Source organism: Balaenoptera acutorostrata, chromosome 11, assembly GCF_949987535.1.
Source record: "Balaenoptera acutorostrata chromosome 11, mBalAcu1.1, whole genome shotgun sequence".
NCBI classification, from domain to species: Eukaryota; Metazoa; Chordata; class Mammalia; order Artiodactyla; family Balaenopteridae; genus Balaenoptera; species Balaenoptera acutorostrata.
In genome coordinates this window covers 59,361,278-59,378,649 of record NC_080074.1, presented here as the reverse complement: position 1 = coordinate 59,378,649, position 17,372 = coordinate 59,361,278, and the positions used below count along the sequence as shown (strand labels likewise).

Genomic DNA, 17,372 nt, shown 5'->3' with positions numbered 1-17,372 from the left:
TGGGTCAGGAGAATACCAGGAAAGACACTCATCCCTTTAGCACTCCAGTCTCCCTTGCTCACTCACCTCCCTCACACATTACAATTACACACTTCTGTTTCTCATACAATCCAATTCGAGCCCTTACACACTCATCTCTTTTCCATAGTCACACACCGTGCACACGTTTCAGTCTTTTGTGTAAAAGTGTTTATTGCTTGAGTCCATCTCTTGCTCACTCACCTCGGACAGTTGCATAGCTTGCTTTCTTTGCACACTCCCATTTTGCACAAGCCTCTCCCTCCCTGGTGCACCTGCGTCTTTGACCACTCACCTTCCATCCTCACCCGCTCACCCCCCCAACACACACACCCCCATTCACACACCTATTCTACCCGTGCGCACACCCCCTTTCCTTGGCCACTCCCCTCCCTCCACCCTCCCCCGGGCTCGCACACTCGCCCCCGCCTCTGGGGACACCTGCTTGTGCCGGGCAGGGCGGGGATGCGCAGCCGCGGCCACTTCTCCTCCTCTCCCCTTCCCCGCCCCGCCCCTCCCTCCATCCCTCACCGGCTCCCCGGCTCCCGCCCCGCCCGCCCGCCGCTCCGGGGGGGTCTCCGCCGCCGCCGCCGCCGCCGCCGCCGGAAGGAGCCGCCATTTGCCACCGCCGAGCGCACGGGCCGAGCCGGAGCCGCGAGCCGGAGCGGGACTGGGGCCAGGAGGACGGCGATGGGGGGCGGCCCCGCCGCAGGAGGACCGGGGCGCGTAACCCCGGGAGCCCGGCCCGCCCCGGACCCGGACCCGCGGGGCGCGACACCCTGAGCCCCCCTCCCCGCCCACTGCCCCGGCCATGGCTGCCCGCCCCACCGCCCCCGGGCCGCCAGCCCTCTCGGCCCCGCAAGCCCCGCAACCCCGGCTGTGGCAGCAGTGAACGGCTCTCGCAGGCCCCGAAGACCCCAGCCGGGCTCGGCTCTCCAGCGCGCGCCCCCTTCCCGGCCTTGTCCTCTCCCTTCCCCCAGCCGCCCGAGAGCCCCCCTTGCACGCCGCCCCCCGCCCCCCGGCGCCCGGACGATGCTCAAGTCTCGGCTCCGCATGTTCCTGAACGAGCTGAAGCTGCTGGTGCTGACGGGCGGGGGGCGGCCCCGGGCCGAGCCGCAGCCCCGGGGGGGCGGGGGAGGCGGCTGCGGCTGGGCGCCCTTCGCCGGCTGCTCGACCCGGGACGGCGACGGAGACGAAGAGGAGTACTACGGGTCCCAGCCGAGGGCCCGGGGCCTGGCCGGCGACAAGGAGCCGCGGGCCGGACCCCCGCCGCCGCCCGCGCCGCCGCCGCCGCCCCCGGGCGCGCTGGACGCCCTGTCGCTCAGCAGCAGCCTGGACAGCGGGCTCCGAACCCCCCAGTGCCGAATCTGCTTCCAGGGCCCGGAGCAGGTAAGGCCCGGTCATCCGGCGGGGCGGGGAGGGGTGGGGCGCGCACCTGGGGCGCCCGGGGAGACCGGGAACAGGGGGCGGGGCCTGAGGAAGCTGGGCGGGACCCAGCGCCCGGGGTGGAAGTGGAGTGAGGTTGGGGGGCTTGGCTGGAGACTCCGGGAGCGCAGATATGGCGTGGAGGGGGATCAGGGGTCCCCAGGAAGGGGTGGGGCTTTCTCCTGGGAGGGCTCAAAATCTCTCTCTCCCCTTAACCGAGACACCCTTTCTCGCCCACTTCTCTCACCCCAGGGTCTCTGTAGGCCGAGAGGGCCTATCCTCTGGGAGGTAGGCAGAGAGGAGAATGCTTCTTGAAGGGAGGGGCCCAGCCGGTGCCCTTACCTTCCTCAGTAGTTCTCTACGTGGGGCACTTTTCTTCACTTACCATTCCACAACTTTCCTTCTCATTCCAAAGAATATCCTCTATTTAAATGTTATGGACAAAGTTGTCCCGGGATAGTATGGGGGGGGGATGTCTCTATGTCGTGAGAAATTGCTCTTTGATTAAAGGGGAACACCCTCCACTCACACCCTTAGGATTTCCCCCTTTTTGATACGTGGAAACTGAGGACTGTAACCTATCCCAGTCTGCACCACATCTGTGAAATACTTTACAGTGATGGGGAGTGGGTTAGGAAGGCATGGCTCAGAAGCTCTGACCCTCCCTTCCTGTCTCTCCAGATCCTAACTGGCAGCCTTCCATTTGGGAACCCTTAAAGAGCACCCTCCTCAAACTCTGGAAACAGAAAAGACCCAATATTCACCGGCCAACCCTCCCCCGGCCCCCCAGTCCCTTTCCATGTCTCTTCTATTGGGCCAGGGAAGTTTACCTTGAGCTCTAATTTTTTTCTTTTAGGCTGCAGCCTTAGCTTCTTGCCCTGTTTTGGGTGAAAAGCCTGATTTATTTTTTTATTTTTTATTTTTTTTAAGGTGGGAGACTGACTGACCTGGAGAGGAGGTTTTCCTCTCCTGTAGTGGAGAGGACTGGGGTCGGGTGGCGATAGCTGACAGGAACCCTCCTCACTCTTCCTCCAGGGGGAGCTCCTGAGCCCCTGCCGCTGCGACGGCTCCGTGCGCTGCACGCACCAGCCCTGCCTCATCCGCTGGATCAGCGAGCGGGGCTCCTGGAGCTGTGAGCTCTGCTACTTCAAGTACCAGGTCCTGGCGATCAGCACCAAGAATCCCTTGCAGGTGAGGTGCAAGGGGAGCACTCTGAGACTGGGGCAAGGGCCTTTCAGCAATTAGAATCAGGGACCCTCCAGGGAGCCTATTTAAGCATTTACTCTTGTTTTCAAAGTCACCCTCCTTACCATTGCCATAATTTAGCGTCTGTCTGTAAATCCTCCCTTCCTGCATTTACTCACAAAGACATTTATTGGGCGCCACCTGTGTTCCAGGCCCTGGGACAACAAAAGAGGAAAAGATGGTAGTGCTGCTGCTACTGCTGGTAGCAAATATGTAGAGTTTTCTATGTATCAAGTTCTTGGTGTGTATTAACTGTTTTAATCTTCATAATAATCCTAATAGTTATGTTACTTAGCCAGTAAGTAATGGACTAAGGATTTGGAATTCAAACCTAGATGGTCTGGCTTCAGAGCATCTGCCTGATCATGCCTTTCTAAAATAAGACAGAAAATGATCTCAAACAATGTGAGAGATGCCACATTCTAGATGTGATCAAGGCACAGAGAAGCAGATTGTTAATCCTGCCTGAAGGGTTTCGGGAAGGCTCCTGGTGCATCCTCCTATTCAGGGCCACCCTAATCTGGTCCTCTGTCTCTTTCTGTGACTTTTTGGAGCCTTTTCTCCCACACAGTGGCAGGCCATCTCCCTGACGGTCATTGAGAAGGTCCAGATTGCAGCCATAGTTCTGGGCTCACTCTTCCTTGTCGCCAGCATCTCCTGGCTCATCTGGTCCTCACTCAGCCCTTCAGCCAAGTGGCAACGGCAAGATCTGCTCTTTCAGATCTGCTACGGCATGTACGGCTTCATGGATGTCGTCTGCATAGGTGAGGATACCTCTCTCTCTCTCTCTCACCTGCTCAGCATCTTCCTCCAACTCACACACTTAATTTTCCCTGCCCATTCCCTCAGTTTCATGGCCACATTTTCTACCATTGGGGGCCTTTAGAGCTATCTCCCTTCCCTGCTTCTCCAGGCCATTTGCAAACCCTATCTCCTCCCCCTGGAGAAATGCTTGCTTAAGTACCTCTGGCCTAGGTCTGGGCAGCAGTTCACCCTGGATTTCTTATCCTCTTGCTCAGGCCTCATCGTCCATGAAGGCTCCTCTGTCTACCGTATCTTCAAGCGCTGGCAGGCAGTAAACCAGCAGTGGAAGGTCCTGAATTACGACAAGACCAAGGACATAGGAGGAGATGCAGGGGGAGGGACGGCAGGGAAGCCGGGCCCCAGGACCTCACGGACGGGCCCCCCGACTGGGGCCACCAGCCGCCCCCTGGCCGCCCAGCGCATGCGGACGCTCTTGCCTCAGCGCTGTGGTTACACAATCCTGCATCTACTTGGACAGCTGCGGCCACCAGATCCCCGTTCCAGTTCCCATTCTGGCCGCGAGGTTGTCATGAGGGTCACCACAGTCTGAACTAAACTCCAGGAGTGGGGATCTTGAATCAGTGCATCAGCCAGAGATAAGCTGTCATGGCTGCTGGAGGTACCACCTGGACAAGGTGTTTGGGGCACACTGCCCCACCACTGAGGATCTCTGTGGGCAGCCTCAAGCTGGAGACATTGTCTGGCCTCTACTGCCCACTGGGTAGAGATGCCTGGATGACATTCCAGCCCCCACTGACAGCTCCTCACACTCATCTTGCGGCAGCCAGTGGGCAGGTGGGGAGAGCATCTTTTCTTCCCTAGAGAACCGTCCTTACCTCAGCTCCTAGGGCCTCCAGCCCCCCAGCTCCACTATGGTGACTTGGTAAAGGGGGACCAATGCCAGAAGAAAGGGGCTGTAGACCCCCCCAATCCCCACCCCATGGCCACAGGGCAGCTGGCAATAAGACTAGTATACATTGACCTCCCATTCCCTGCATGAGGGTGGGGGTACTTCCCCCTGCTCCTCCCCCCATTGCATGGGGGGAGGGCATAAAGAATCATTTATATGCATGTGGAGACTCCTTTCTCATCTGGGGCTTTTCTGGAGGGTTGGGAGGTGTGGGCAGGTTTCTCTGCAGAGGCTGCAAATCCCAAATGCAGCAGTGGATTCTGAGTTGGAGGTGTAACTCCCACTTGGTGGTGAATAATTCACATTGGCTGCTAGGTGGCAGTGCTCAGAAGTATCTAAGGGGTGGACCTGACACCTGCGTGTTGTGTGATTTAGAAAAAAATCTCTCCACGTGGTTTTCCTGTCTACCTCATAGGGTTGGATTGAGGATAAATGAGGGATAGGTTGAATGCCATTGCAAAGAAAATCAGTGATGGCATAAAAAGATCTCTAGACTAGTTGATGGTCCATTTATTTCAAACAATAGCTGGTTAACAAATTCCAAAATGTTTTTCATCTGGAGTTGCACAGAGCCTTGGAAATTTGTGTTAAGTGTTATAATAGATATGGAAAATATGAGGGGAAATAGACACTGCGCATGTGAAGGATAGTGGTTATTTGCAAGAATGAGAGCTCCTCCAGCTCCCTAAACATTGGGGAATGGGGAAGCCTGGAGCAATCCTTCTAGTTCTGGGGATCTTGTGGGTTCTATTAATCCCTACCAGGTAATGTGCTCACCCAGAGAAGTGGTATGAAGTGAATTTGGACTCGTTTGGAGTGAGACAGACAGAATTTCTCAGAGTTATGAGTCTCCAACCCCAGTTTAAGCTACTGCTATGGCAATTCAGGGTCACAGGTCTGATCCTGCTGTGCCCCAGCTAGTGATATTAACTGGAAGATCTTGTGCTTGGAGCCAGCAGCATAGAGGGCTGTTGTTTATAAAGAAGAGGTTTGGGACGGACTGGTTAAATGTCAGCCTAAAGCCTGGTCCCTTTCTCTTGAGGCCTTGGGGCTGTGTATTATATGAATGATGTTGTCTTTTACGTGAACTATTCATCAGCAATTAAAATAATTACTTCATAACATTGCTTAAGTCAGATCCAGAGGCCTTTCCTATTATTGGTCCTTCTCTCAGGGAAGATTCTGCTCTGCCTTCTCCCTGGAAATGTTTTGGGGACAGTGCTTCTCTATTAAAGGTCACATATCCTTGCCCAGGAAATGGTCTTCCCCATCCCACTCCAAAGGGGGTCTTGGTCGCTGTCCGCGGTGCTGGCACCCAGACTCGCCTGGGAATATAGGAACCAAAGCTGTACTTGGGTTTGAGTTACCTGGAAGTGTTGAAGTGCATCACCTCCAAACTTGGAGGGGATCAAAGTGGAGAGAGGACTGAGGCTGAGCCTCCCATTTTTCCAGTGGGAAATCGTTTCCCAGAGAGATAACCTTCCACATTCCCCACCTGGGGAGACAGAAGGGCCAGACTTCACTGATTTGCCTTTCACAGAATAGCTGGTGGAGACCAAAAGGGAGACAGTAAATCCAAGTGACTCTTAGTTCTTATCCTGGCAGACAGGGCTTAGGTAGCTATGACACAGATGAGGCTTGTGCCAAGCCTGGGCTGTCCCCCACAATGGCCGCACATGGAGGCTCAGACATACCCAAGAGCACAGGCACGCTTACACACAAACACACCGCCCCTGTTTCCACCCTGCGTCCTAAAACGAGGCCCGGTGAGACAGTATGTTCCCCTCCCCTTCAGGACCATTGGAGGTCTTGGTATGAAAGTTGGGACCAGCGATCTGTAGGGTCCTCTTTCTTTCCCTTATTCCACCTTTAAGAGATTCTTGTCCAGGAGAGGGGTCATAAGAACTGCTGCCCTCCTCAAGTGAGCCATCCTATTTTCCCATGAGGAGTGTGGGTGTGCAAAATCTTCCCCAGTGATTCCAGAGGAAAGGGTCTGAGAGGAAGCTGGGCGTTACTTCCCTTCCAAGCTCAAAACTGCTAAAAATCAGGTCACTTAGGTTCAAGTTGAGCTTAGTGATAGGGAATGGGGGTGGAGACTGAGAACCCAGTAGAGAAGGAGCTGAGAGGAGGGGCAATAAGAGCACACAAACCTTGGTCTCTGCACAGGGCCTTGGGTATACACTGCCCCTCTGTAGGTCTTACATAAATAGATAGCTCCCAGAAGGCCAGTGGCTGACAGAGTTTCTGCAGTCAGGGAGCCATGTCTAGGGCAGGGGCTGAGGTGGTGAGAGGAGGGGGAAGTGTGAAGTGAAATGTTTGTCTCCATCTGCTAATTGGAATGGAGGGGAGCAGGAGGAAGGGGAACAAGTCCTGACATGGGGAGGGTAAGCTAGGCTACAGAAGGAGCTGCAGGGAATGTGCTGAGAGATGTATTTGGATGGAAGCTAATCTATATACATTACAAGGGGAGAACGGAGCCCAGCCACTGGGGGGCCAGAGAATGCTGACTCAGGGAAACAGGGGCTCCTGCTGCCCACCCCTCTTCTCTTGCCTTGGTGCCCTAGGGCTTCTGGCCACCTCCACACTTGGCTTTCATCCTGTCTGTCTGACTTCACTTCTCTGTCTGTATCCCTGTCTTTCTCTGAAGGAAATTGCCTTGGAGCACCTTCTCCAGGCAAGACAGAGTGTCCGTGCTAGGGTGTCCTTTGGTCCTGGCACTTCAGGTTCCAAAAGCACTCTTCTACCAAAGAGTCAGCCGTCTCTGGCCATCTCGGCAAGTCCCTATCCACCCTTTTAACAGCCTAGCCCTTGAAGCTACTTTTCACCACCACCCCCTTGATCTCTTACAGGGAGCCAGACTTGGCTGTTCCCACTACAGATAGAAATGTGTCTGGCAAAACTGACCAAACATAAAGAATAATTTAATAATTAGTCCTCTTTATGTACCTGTCCCCCAAATTTTTATAAAATCTTGTCCTCAATGATCTTCTCTATATTTTGGAGATAATTAAATGTAGAATCACAAGTGAATAGTAAGTTCTGTGGTTTGTCTTTAAGATTAAGTTAAGAAAATAAAAAATTAAAGAAAATTGCTAAATTACTTAGACCACAGTTCTGTAATTTAAATCACTGCCTCTATCTGTGATGGCCGTAATTATTAAAAGTATCTTCATTAATTAAAAAAAAAGAAAAAAGAAATGTGTCTGGGTTTGTGATGCAAACCATTCTCCCAGGTGTCTAGACCTCCCACCTAGGTCCTGTTATGTGGTCACTCCCAGGACCTGAGAAACCAAAGTGGAGGGTTTGTGTGATGGTCTTGCCTCCAGGTCTTATAGGAAGTGAGAGTGGAAAATAAGTCAGTCAAAAGTCAAGGATGGAACATTGAAAAATTTTTTTAATTTAAAAACTGAATATTTAAAAACTTCAATATATAAAAGGAAGGGTTGGGCAGGGACAGGTCCAAAGATATCTCTGCCTGTGACCTAAGTGGTGGGACAAGCCAAACCTAATAGTGACCAGAGAGCCAAGGAGAGTTTTTTAAAAATCATACACCAGGTGAGGATAGACTCACCTTCCTAGGGGCAAAATGAGGAAGGAGCAGGGTAGACAGAGCCTGGTAAGCTGCTTATCCCTTCTGCCACATTGTCCAAATACAATCTGAGAATCGATATGGTGTCACCCAGTCAGGGATAGGCCCTGGCAGGGTGTTTAAAGACAGAATAAGACCTCATCCTTCCTCTCAAAGAGCTCACATGCAAGGAGAGAGGATCAACCAGGTGCAGACCAGATGCACAGTTACTTAGCTCATGCCATGATAAGTGCTTAGCCAGCAGCAAGAGTGAATACTGTGAAGCCCCAAAAGGCCAGTGGTCAAATTCTTCCTCAGGCCATCCAGCATTATTAGTTAAAATCAGAGTTGGCCCTTGAAGGATGCATATGATTTGACCAGAAGGGCTAAGCAGGCAAATGGACCATGGTTTTCTCAGGGCTTGCTGGGTCAGGCCAAGTGCATATTTCACACCTCGATCAGGGCTGCTTCAAGCACTTTGCTATGGTCTTTGTAACCCGTTTGGTCAGATAGGCCACAGGGGAATACACATATCTTGGTCTTATGCCTGATAAACCCCTATGATGAGAGAAACGGTGATGGTGACAGTGTGCTTCCACAGGACTATCTGTCCACAAACTGTAGGTTGATGCTTCTCTCAGGTACCAGGACAGTCCGGGTCATGGGTCTGACTGGGGCAGCACCTGGCTCAGGCTGCACCTCAAAGTGGATCAAGATCTGGAAAGGGAGGAGGAAGGCTATCACTATGCGAGGGGTCTACAACGGTGGGCTTGATTGGTAATGGGCATTATTAGTGTTAGGATGGTCAGTGTTGGAATGGCACCTGTGTCGGGTAGGGGATGTCTTAGTTAATGACGGTAAGAGATTATGGTAGGGAAAAAGATAGTCCAAATACCCTCGCTCACCCTCCAGGCCTATGATGGGATTGACATATTTCAGAGGATTAGGTCTCCCAAGTCTTATATATTTTCCTATGCCTATCAGGAGAAGGGCTCATGGCTTTAGAGCTCCGGTCTAGGGAAGGTAGAAGATCTAGATCACTCACCTGGGCCAAAGCCATTTGCAGCTCAAGCTCTGCCAGGCGTCTCCCCATGCAGCTGCGCTTGCCAAAGCCAAAGGGGAGAGATGCAAATGGGTGGGGGGCTGGACCATCCCCTAGCCATCGAGCTGGACGAAAAGAATTTGGCTCTGGGAACTGGGCGGGATCCCTTGAAGTGGCATAGTGACACAGAGTGACCAGCGTCTGGTGAGGGAGGCACACAAACTTGTCAATTTGGGCCCAGGAACGCCAGGAGGGAAGTAGAGAACAGGATCTACGGACTGGGACGAAGGCAGGCTCTGGGTGGTTGCGATGTGGAAGTTTTCTGGGGCTACTTTTCTCTACTGCCCCATTATATCCTAGAGAGGTATTGAGGCCAAGGAGAGGGTTTGAAGGGCTTATTGGGAGTATCTGAGAACAGGAACAGTCCCAAGGTAGTGAGGGATGGCTTAGCAAAAGGGGCCCATAGGCTCTACTCACATTTTTGGGGATAATATAGTCACCCACACAAATGTCTTTGTCTGGGACACGGGAATTTCCAGGTACCACAGGGTACAGTCTGGATTGCAGGGCACAAAAGGGAGACAACAAGATGAAGCTGGGGGCTGTAGCCTCCCTCTCATGCCCCCCCCAACTTCCAAACCCATTCTTGGCCAGGCGTAAAGTACCATTTTCCTCTGATCTCTCTCCCTGCTCCCGTCCGCTAGCTGCTTCCCCAGCCCTTCCCCAGCATTTTCTCTAGCTCTCCTCTTCTGCCCCCTCACCTTAACACTTCCCTGATCACAGCCTTCAGCAGGGGCACCTGCGACAGAGCAGTGGCTGAGGGGTGGGCACTGGAGCCGGGGCCCAAGGCAGCTGTGATCTCAGAACGGAGTGCCGTCTGGACTTCGGGGTGCCGGGAGAGTTCATACAGAGCCCAGGAGAGCGTGTTGGACACCTGAGGGGACAGGTGAGAGCGTCAGAGGGGTTGAGAGTGGGGACCCAGCATAAGGGGCAGAATATGAGGCAGTCAGGAACCCAGGAGGTGCTAAGCCAAACTGGCCTAGAGGACCATAATGGATCCCCTGCAGCAGGAAAATGGCCCCTGAGATTGAGGAGGTTAAGCTGCGGAAGTGGGACTCCCAACACGGAGGGAGAACCTCACCGTGTCCACTCCAGCCAGTAGCAGCTCCGTCACATTCCCTAGGATGGACGGGGCAGGCAACTCTTCCCGGAACAGGAAGTAGGTCAGGTGCGCCCCAAATCCCGTGTCCTCCTCAGACTTTCCCTGGCTCCTCATGGCTACCTCGGCCTCTCGCCGCTCCACGTGCTGCTGGGCTGCGGGCACAGGGGACAGGGACGCCTCACTACCGCTGAACACCTCTGTGCTCCCCCACTCCGACTTCATTTGCCTTACCAAATGCAAACATCTGGTCCCAGTCTCGGCAGAGGCGGCCCCAGGGTCCGGGCACGAGGCGGTGCAGCCAACTGGGCATCGCCATGGTCAACAGTGTGGACACAAACACCGATCTCACCGCGCGGATGAAGGTCTCCGTGTCTGGTGGCACTTCGGCCTCCAGGCAGCCGAGGCGGGAACCCAGCAGCACCGCAGCGATGCCTGGCCGGGAGGGGGCGCTGTCAGGGCACCGGGAGACCCGGACCAGGTGCCTCCTACACTTGCCCCTGTCTAGGGACTCACCTTCTAGTCCAAACTTGTAAAACTCTCCTGCCACGTCTCGAACCAGGGCGGGCGGCCCAGCGCCCAGTCCCCGCTGGCGCCGCAGTCGCCGCACAAGGTCACCGACCACGTCGTGCAGGGTCCCGGCATAGCGGGCGGCCGCTTGAGGCCGGAGGAGGAGCGGGGCCAGGAGGCTGCGGAGCCTCTGCCATTCTTCGCCTTCCCTGCGGGGGTGTGGAGAAGGGGCGCATCAGGGCAGATGGTGGTGTGTAGAGGCGGCCCGACGGGGCTGGTTGCGCTGGAGAAGGAGTGTGTTGGGCTGGGGTGGCCAGGAGAGGGATTGCGTCTGTTCCCTTGGGGGTACAGAAACCTGCCCCTGCCTGCACCCGCTTTCCATCCCCCCTCCTCGTTACTCATTTCCTGCCCCGGAGGGGCCTGGGTTCCTGGGTAAGCTGAGTCACAGAATCTTACTTTACATCTAGATCCTGGTGCCTCAGCCCCTTCCGTGAGTTCCCAGGATTCTGGCTTCAAAAGAAAAAGAGCGGAAAGGGAGGCGAGAGCCGGGCTCTACCTGAGCTTGGGCGAAACAGACTGGGGTGGAAACCTCGATTTGCCAGAAGGTTCGGGGAAACGACCGACCTCCCTCCACATCCCCAGACTGCCTCCAGACCGGCCACAAAAGAGGAACGCAGCTGGGCGTCGGGGCTTTGGGGCCAGAGGACTCACGCGGTGAGCAGTCCGCAAGCCCGCTGGCGGCGGCGACGGTGCTCCGCCCAGGGTGAGAAGCTGCAGCGTTCGGGCCGGGGTCCCTCCTGTCGTAGCAGCTGCTCGACGAGTGTAGGGGTCGCCACGTACACAGTGCGCACCGTCCCGAAGCTGGCCAACCACACCGGCCCAAAGCGCGCGGCGCCCTGCACCTGGGAGAACAGGAGCAGCGGACACTGGAGACCCGGGCCGGCAACTGCCACCTCGGCTCGTGCCAACGCCAAGGGCGTTGTTTGGGGTTTGAAAGAGGGAGCTTCTGCTCCCAAGCAGTGTAAGGCTCTGATGCTGCAAACCCCTCCTCCTCTTTCCCTCACTTCCCATCCCTAGGAAGTTTGAGTGTGATTGACAAAGCGGGGGAGGGGGGGGCGGGGAGGGGGGACTTGGTGCAAAGCTGACATTCAGGACCTCTCTTTGGTCACCTGGGCGGAGAAACCCCTAAAGGTTCCTCACGTGGACTGTCCATCTCAGGACGAGCCTCCACTGAATGTACAGGAGCGCACTAACTTTAAGCCAAACGTGCCTCCCGCGCACTTGTCCTGGATCTACCGAGTCTCCAGAATTCTGCATGGCGAGAAGGCGCTTTCTGAAAGCACTCCTCTGCTGGTGTTGGGACAGACTCCGTCCATGGCGAACCACCGACCCCAGTCCCAACTTGTCTTTTCCATAATTCATGGGTATCTGTTCTCACTGGCCCTCCCTCCTAAGTTCTGCACTAGGGTGTTGTTAAAGCCAACCTCCCCAGCTTCCAGTCCCGAGAACGGTTCCCTCTACCTGAAGCTCGTGTAGCCGTGACAGTCCCCCCTTGCAGAAAAGTTCAGCAAGGAAGCCGGGCGTGGAGGGGCCTGGGATGTCCGCCAAGCCCCGGGGCGCTGAGTCCGAGCCTCTGGAGCCCAGTGAGGCGCCCAGCTCAGGAGGGCAGCGGACGCGATGGAACACTCTGGAAGCGAGCTTGAGGGTCTGGGTCATGGTCTGGCTGGGGAACCCGCGAAAGCGTGCTTCTCCGGAGCATCTTGCCCCAGCCCCTATTTAACTCTTGGGCGCGATAGTGGCAACGCCCCCTCTTCAAGCTCCTCAGCCAATCCCCTCTCAGGAGTGGTCTGCGCTGGGGATTAGCACCCAGGAACAGTAGGCGGGGCCGGAGCTGCCACAGAGGCTCCCTTGGATCTCATGCTGCAATGACCCTCTTGGGAGGGGAGGCTTCTCCTTCTGGGCTGGTGCCCTAGTCCAGCAGCCTAAAGATCTCTTCCTCGGAAAGGCTATTTGGTGAGGCTTAGGTGACCAAGATACAGACTGGGTCCCTGGTATTCCCATCACTTCCTCAGGGAGCTAGGCCCACTGGGGCCCATCCTCAGGAATTCCCCATCCTCCAGCTCCTCCGGGAAGGGAAGCAGGGAAGAGGCACAGCTGTAGCTGTCCTCAGATTCCAGGCTCATCGGGATGCACCTTTTTGGTATGTGAGCACAATTTTCCTGCATTACTACATCTCCCCCTCCCCCTGTACCTGACACTGGGCAGATAGCAGGTGGGTTAATGGGTTAAGATGGTTCCAGGAGCCTTCATCTTTATTCCTTGGGAAGGGGGGTTGGTCTTTTCCGTCAACAAGCCCTGTCCTTCCAGCCATGGTAATTTGGGGCTTGAGGAGCAGAAATGAAGGAACTTTTTGCAAATTATAAAAGTTGAGAGATTTATCTGGGCTCCTGGACAGAGCAAGGGCTAAGCGAGTGCTCTGAATCTCCAGCTGCCTCAGTCCCCATTGTGGGGCTTTCTAGTCAGCAGCCCCTTTCCACTTTTAGCCTCAGAATCCTCCCCAGTTCACCTGTCTGCTCCTCACTCCCGTGCCCCCGGCCCTGGCATGCTCTGTGTCAGCAAGTCAGCTCTGAAGTTCTGGAATCAAAGCAAAGGTCAACATGAAGGAGAGGGTCTCCACCACCACACCCTCCCAGGATCTCCAGAGACAGCAACAACAAATGGAACACAGATTCCACAGGTCAAGTCTTAGGCAGGGAGAGGACAGGAGTGATACACACTCTAGCCTTTCCTGAGAAACAGCAGCATGGGATGTGCACACATACACGTTACCCCCTGAACTGCAAAGTAAACACGAGTGGGCAGTTGATTTGAGCTTAGCAGGCAGTTTAGATGGACAGTGGAGAACTGCGTTCTTCACTCCAGCTGAGAAGGAGAAATCCCAGGAGAAGGGACTGCTAAGGGAGAGCAAGACTCCACTCCCTTCCAAAGATCCCTTCTGGTCCAAGGCCTTTTGACCTTCCCAGTCAGCTGCTTTTGCTTTCTGCTGCCACTGGAAGGGTAAGAAGGTGAGAGGAGTCAGGGATGGTCATGAACTCCAGGGTTCTGCCCTGGGCAGTTCCTCAACTTCTTTGAGAGACTGTTGCCGCTCAGCCCTAGCAGGCTCAGCTGGGAAGGTCCAAGGGCCCAGTCTTCTTTCCAGTCCTTGGAAGATGGGGTCCAACTAAGGCAAAGTCAGCAAAGGCAAAGTCAGTGATCAGGAAGGGTAGGATTGGGGGTCACTGCCTAGAGGGTGGGATCCTGTATTCTTCGGAAGATGGCTGGGAAATTCTTTCCTCCATTGCGTAGAACTTTCTTTCCCTCCTCGGTCGAGGTGCCCAGATGTCCCACAATGGGATCTTCACTCTGGGAGAAGGAAGGGTTCAATAAGTCCTTGCCCTGGTCCCAAGACACCCATCCCATCCTCCTGGCATTAAGCTAGATTCAAAGAATACAGAACCACTCTGGAAAGGACCTTTCCAGAAATCTTTGCAATTTCCCTTAGGCCCCCTACTTACCAGCTCCTCCAGAGGCACACGCTCAAACAGGGGGTGCCCTTCAAAATGGGTGCACATCCAGTCATGTAGCTCCAGCACATCAGTTATGGTATATACCAGCCCCTGCGTAGGCAAAGTCACCTTAGATAGGGGGCTGCATGCAACTGAGCAGCAGGATCACGGGGGTGGTGGTGAGTCCTAAATGCACCCCCATTGAATTCTTAGTGGAAGGTCCCTTATTAGGCCCCTGACCCCATCCTCCCTCCCACTCTCGACTCACCCCAACTCTCAGCACGTAGGCATATTCTGCCAGCAGTGTGGGACTGATGATTCGCCACTTGTGCTTTGTCCGCTTGAAATGTGGGTCAGGGAAGAGGAAGAACATCTTTGTCAGCTGTGAGACAGACGTGTACCAACAGGGTTGTGAGAGCCTGGCCTCCATGCCCCACCTGCTTACCAGCCTAACCCATGGGTGCCCCTCCCCACCTGGCCCTTGCGGAAGAAGTTAGGAAGGTGTTTCATGGCATTGCTACGGAGACAGGCGATGTTCTGGAAACCACCTCCAGGAGCCGCTCGTAGGGCCCGAATCCGGTCTTGCACATAATCTGAGACTTTCACCCGGATCTCCAGACCCAGAATCAGCGTGTCTGGGAACAGCGGTGACAGTTCCACTGGACACAGAAATAGGAATGGAATCATCAACCTCATACTTGCAGGATATACAAAGGAGTCAACACAGGAAAGGAAGCCTCAATCTGCAATTACCAAAACCAGTAATGACAAGTGTGGCAAGAGAGCTACCTGTATGGATGGCTCTGTGCTGGAGGAGTGGGCTGGGGGAGACCCAAAAAAAGTCACCAGGACTGGAAGTGGGAGGGCCTGGGAATACATGTATCTTTGCATGTGCTTTAAAGTCTTCACAGTGTTTTCACACATTGTCTCATTTAATCCTGATTACATTCTGTGGTAAATTGCAAAGATGAGAAAACTGAGGGTCGGAAACGCCCGAAGTCACAGAGCTAAGAAGAGGTAGAATCAGAACTTGAACCATGGTTTTCCGCCACCAAGTACCATGCGCTTCCTCTCTGTCATGCTGTTATTTCTATGGAAGATCTAAAAACAGAGAAGTTGGTCCAGCATGTATGGCTGGGACAATACAGACAACACAAGAGAAATTCGAAAATATGAGCACGGAGAAGGAATGAGTTCTGGTGAGGAAGGGGGGAGGGGGAGGGGTGGTGGTGGAATCCCTGAGAAAGACAGTTCAGGATCACTGGCCACAGCGACTAATCTCTGACGCTTGTGCTGACCAGCTCACTGACCCGGCACCTGGCAGGTGAAATGGCTCACGTAGGGACTGGGGCCAGGGGCAGGGCCAGACAAGACAATCCAATTTCTAAGAGGCTTTGAGGCAGCCCCCTCCCTTCTCCAGGGCAAAGGCCACAGACCCAGAGTGGAGGGAAAGTGGAGGTTCTCCACACTGATGTCACAGCACCAATGTCTGGTCCGAAGGGGAAAGGCCAACTATGCCCCCACCCCCAAACCTGCTGAGTTGGCAGAACCTAGGCGTTGCCTCTCCTTGCCCCAGAGAAAGGGCCAGAGTGTTACCTAACAGGCCGCCATAGCCACAGCCTATGTCTGCAAACTCCACTTGGGCTTCAGCTCTCTTTTCTTTCTTATCCTTTGGGTCATCGTGGCTCTGATTTTGAGTCAGTGGAGCAAAGAACTCTGGGTATAGCTCAGACCAATCCATGTCCTCTGGCTTCACAGGGCTATTGGAGAGAAGACGTGAGAAACATGAGAAGGTTGGTCATACCATTGCAGAAGCAGTACTGTGTGTGTGGGTGGATGGGTGAGGGTGGGAGATGGATGAGAGGAGGGTTTCTCAAAAATTCTGTAAGAGCGGGCCCTTTGGCCTCTAGGAAGCACAATGGAAACCACCCTTAACCCCCCTGTGTGAATCATAGGCCTATCATGAGGCCCATGATTGCTGATCTGCCTGTCTCCATTTCCAGGGTTGATGTGACTCTGGCTGGGCAGCTCTCCTTTCTGGGGCTCAAGTTCCCCTTGTCCCAGAGATTGGCTGCCTAAGGCATAGGGACTTTGCTTTGTTGAAGTTCTTTGCGGGAAGAGGATGGAGTAAGGTGTGGGCAGGATTGTGTATAAGTTTGTCTTCTTTTAAAATTAATTTTTATTGGAGTATAGTTGATTTACAATGTTGTGTTAGTTTCTGCTGTACAGCAAAGTGAATCAGTTATACATATACATATATCCACTGTTTTTTAGATTCTTTCCCCATATAGGTCATTACAGAGTATTGAGTAGAGTTCCCTGTGCTATACAGTAGGTTCTTATTAGTTACCTACTTTATATATATAGTAGTGTATATGTCAATCCTAATCTCCCAATTAATCCCTCCCCCCAAATGTCTTTTTTTAAATCCCACAGATGAAACTGAAAGATGGAAACGACATTCGGCCTCCATTACTCTAGTCTCAGTAACAATTTCTTTCTCTTCCCAGACTTGCAACCCTACCCAGCCTTCGGCCAGAACGCCACGCCCCCTCCCAACCCGCCAACTCCGCCCTCTGCCCAATCTCCCCGACCCACCCTCCGCAAACTGACGTCACCCAGCTGATCCTCCCGAGCCTACTCTAAACCCTCCAACCGTCCCAGCACAATCGCTTTTCCGGGCTACTCTGAGAATTCTGTCCTCCTCTCCCTCCCCCGCTCGCCCCTGCCCTGCTCACTCACTAGCGCAGCGTATGGTCCGCCATGGGGTTGGAGTGAGCCCGCTGCCGATAGTAGCGCTTCTGAGGCTGAGGGGCCTCGGCTCCTGCTGCGGCGTCCCCAGTCTCCGTTCCCGCCATGATCCCCAGCCCGGGTTTAACCACCGAACCCACGTGGAGACCGAGGCTCAGGGCGCACGAGAATGACGCACGAAGGCACGTAGTGAGCAGAGCCCACCCCTTAAAGCCCCAGGAGTGAATTCTGCCGGGCTGGGCAGGGAGGACCGCAGAGGGGCCGCGCGGGAGGGCGCCTCCGCGCCGCTGGTCTTTAACTGGGCTGGCAAGGCCAGACCCGCACCCAGCCTCTTTCCTTAGCCTGCTTCTGTTTGGTCTGGGTTACCACCCCGGTTGCAGGCCCCCGTGCACCCC

The 17,372-nt window shown here is 54.6% G+C and overlaps 3 protein-coding genes across 6 annotated transcripts; 1 reads left to right on the top strand and 2 right to left on the bottom strand.

The window, feature by feature from the left end:
- The first annotated feature begins 885 nt into the window (after nt 1-885).
- Nucleotides 886-5,524, top strand: MARCHF9 (membrane associated ring-CH-type finger 9). The gene is made up of 4 exons (XM_007179813.3): nt 886-1,407; nt 2,479-2,634; nt 3,260-3,452; nt 3,708-5,524. The coding sequence occupies exons 1-4, from the start codon at nt 1,051-1,053 to the stop codon at nt 4,040-4,042; spliced, it is 1,041 nt and encodes a 346-aa protein (XP_007179875.2). The 5' UTR covers nt 886-1,050; the 3' UTR covers nt 4,043-5,524.
- A 2,287-nt stretch (nt 5,525-7,811) lies between these two features.
- Nucleotides 7,812-12,524, bottom strand: LOC103001013 (25-hydroxyvitamin D-1 alpha hydroxylase, mitochondrial). 3 transcript variants are annotated; one of them, XM_007179696.3, is made up of 9 exons: nt 12,203-12,524; nt 11,393-11,583; nt 10,688-10,890; nt 10,406-10,606; nt 10,154-10,326; nt 9,774-9,946; nt 9,490-9,568; nt 9,016-9,213; nt 7,812-8,687 (listed from the first exon to the last, which is right to left on the bottom strand). In XM_007179696.3, exons 1-9 carry the CDS (start codon nt 12,395-12,397, stop codon nt 8,574-8,576), a joined length of 1,527 nt encoding a protein of 508 aa, XP_007179758.2. In that variant the 5' UTR covers nt 12,398-12,524; the 3' UTR covers nt 7,812-8,573. The 3 variants fall into 3 exon arrangements, 2 of the variants coding, with proteins under 2 accessions (XP_007179758.2, XP_007179759.2); XR_009009774.1 differs by lacking the exon at nt 9,490-9,568 and having other exon boundaries at nt 8,560-8,687; XM_007179697.3 differs by lacking the exons at nt 7,812-8,687; nt 9,016-9,213 and adding an exon at nt 9,246-9,368.
- Nucleotides 12,525-13,221: 697 nt separating this feature from the next.
- On the bottom strand, nt 13,222-17,102 carry METTL1 (methyltransferase 1, tRNA methylguanosine). Of its 2 annotated transcripts, none has more exons than XM_028165753.2 (6): nt 16,969-17,102; nt 15,823-15,986; nt 14,701-14,885; nt 14,495-14,566; nt 14,236-14,337; nt 13,222-14,083 (listed from the first exon to the last, which is right to left on the bottom strand). In XM_028165753.2, exons 1-6 carry the CDS (start codon nt 17,082-17,084, stop codon nt 13,964-13,966), a joined length of 759 nt encoding a protein of 252 aa, XP_028021554.1. In that variant the 5' UTR covers nt 17,085-17,102; the 3' UTR covers nt 13,222-13,963. The 2 variants fall into 2 exon arrangements, with proteins under 2 accessions (XP_028021554.1, XP_007179771.2); XM_007179709.3 differs by having other exon boundaries at nt 13,352-14,083; nt 14,495-14,608.
- Between the last annotated feature and the right edge of the window lie 270 nt (nt 17,103-17,372).

Excerpts from the sequence above, each read along its gene's own strand:
- MARCHF9 (XM_007179813.3), top strand. The coding sequence starts at position 1,051 with ATGCTCAAGTCTCGGCTCCGCATGTTCCTGAACGAGCTGAAGCTGCTG. Across the intron at positions 1,408-2,478 it reads GCTTCCAGGGCCCGGAGCAG|GGGGAGCTCCTGAGCCCCTG; the intron begins GTAAGGCCCGGT and ends CTCTTCCTCCAG. Across the intron at positions 2,635-3,259 it reads GCACCAAGAATCCCTTGCAG|TGGCAGGCCATCTCCCTGAC; the intron begins GTGAGGTGCAAG and ends TCTCCCACACAG.
- LOC103001013 (XM_007179696.3), bottom strand. The coding sequence starts at position 12,397 with ATGACCCAGACCCTCAAGCTCGCTTCCAGAGTGTTCCATCGCGTCCGC. Across the intron at positions 10,607-10,687 it reads TTACAAGTTTGGACTAGAAG|GCATCGCTGCGGTGCTGCTG; the intron begins GTGAGTCCCTAG and ends CCTCCCGGCCAG. Across the intron at positions 9,569-9,773 it reads GTGATCAGGGAAGTGTTAAG|ACTGTACCCTGTGGTACCTG; the intron begins GTGAGGGGGCAG and ends CCTGCAATCCAG.
- METTL1 (XM_007179709.3), bottom strand. The coding sequence starts at position 17,084 with ATGGCGGGAACGGAGACTGGGGACGCCGCAGCAGGAGCCGAGGCCCCT. Across the intron at positions 14,609-14,700 it reads ACTTCTTCCGCAAGGGCCAG|CTGACAAAGATGTTCTTCCT; the intron begins GTGGGGAGGGGC and ends TCTGTCTCACAG. Across the intron at positions 14,084-14,235 it reads GTGTGCCTCTGGAGGAGCTG|AGTGAAGATCCCATTGTGGG; the intron begins GTAAGTAGGGGG and ends TCCTTCTCCCAG.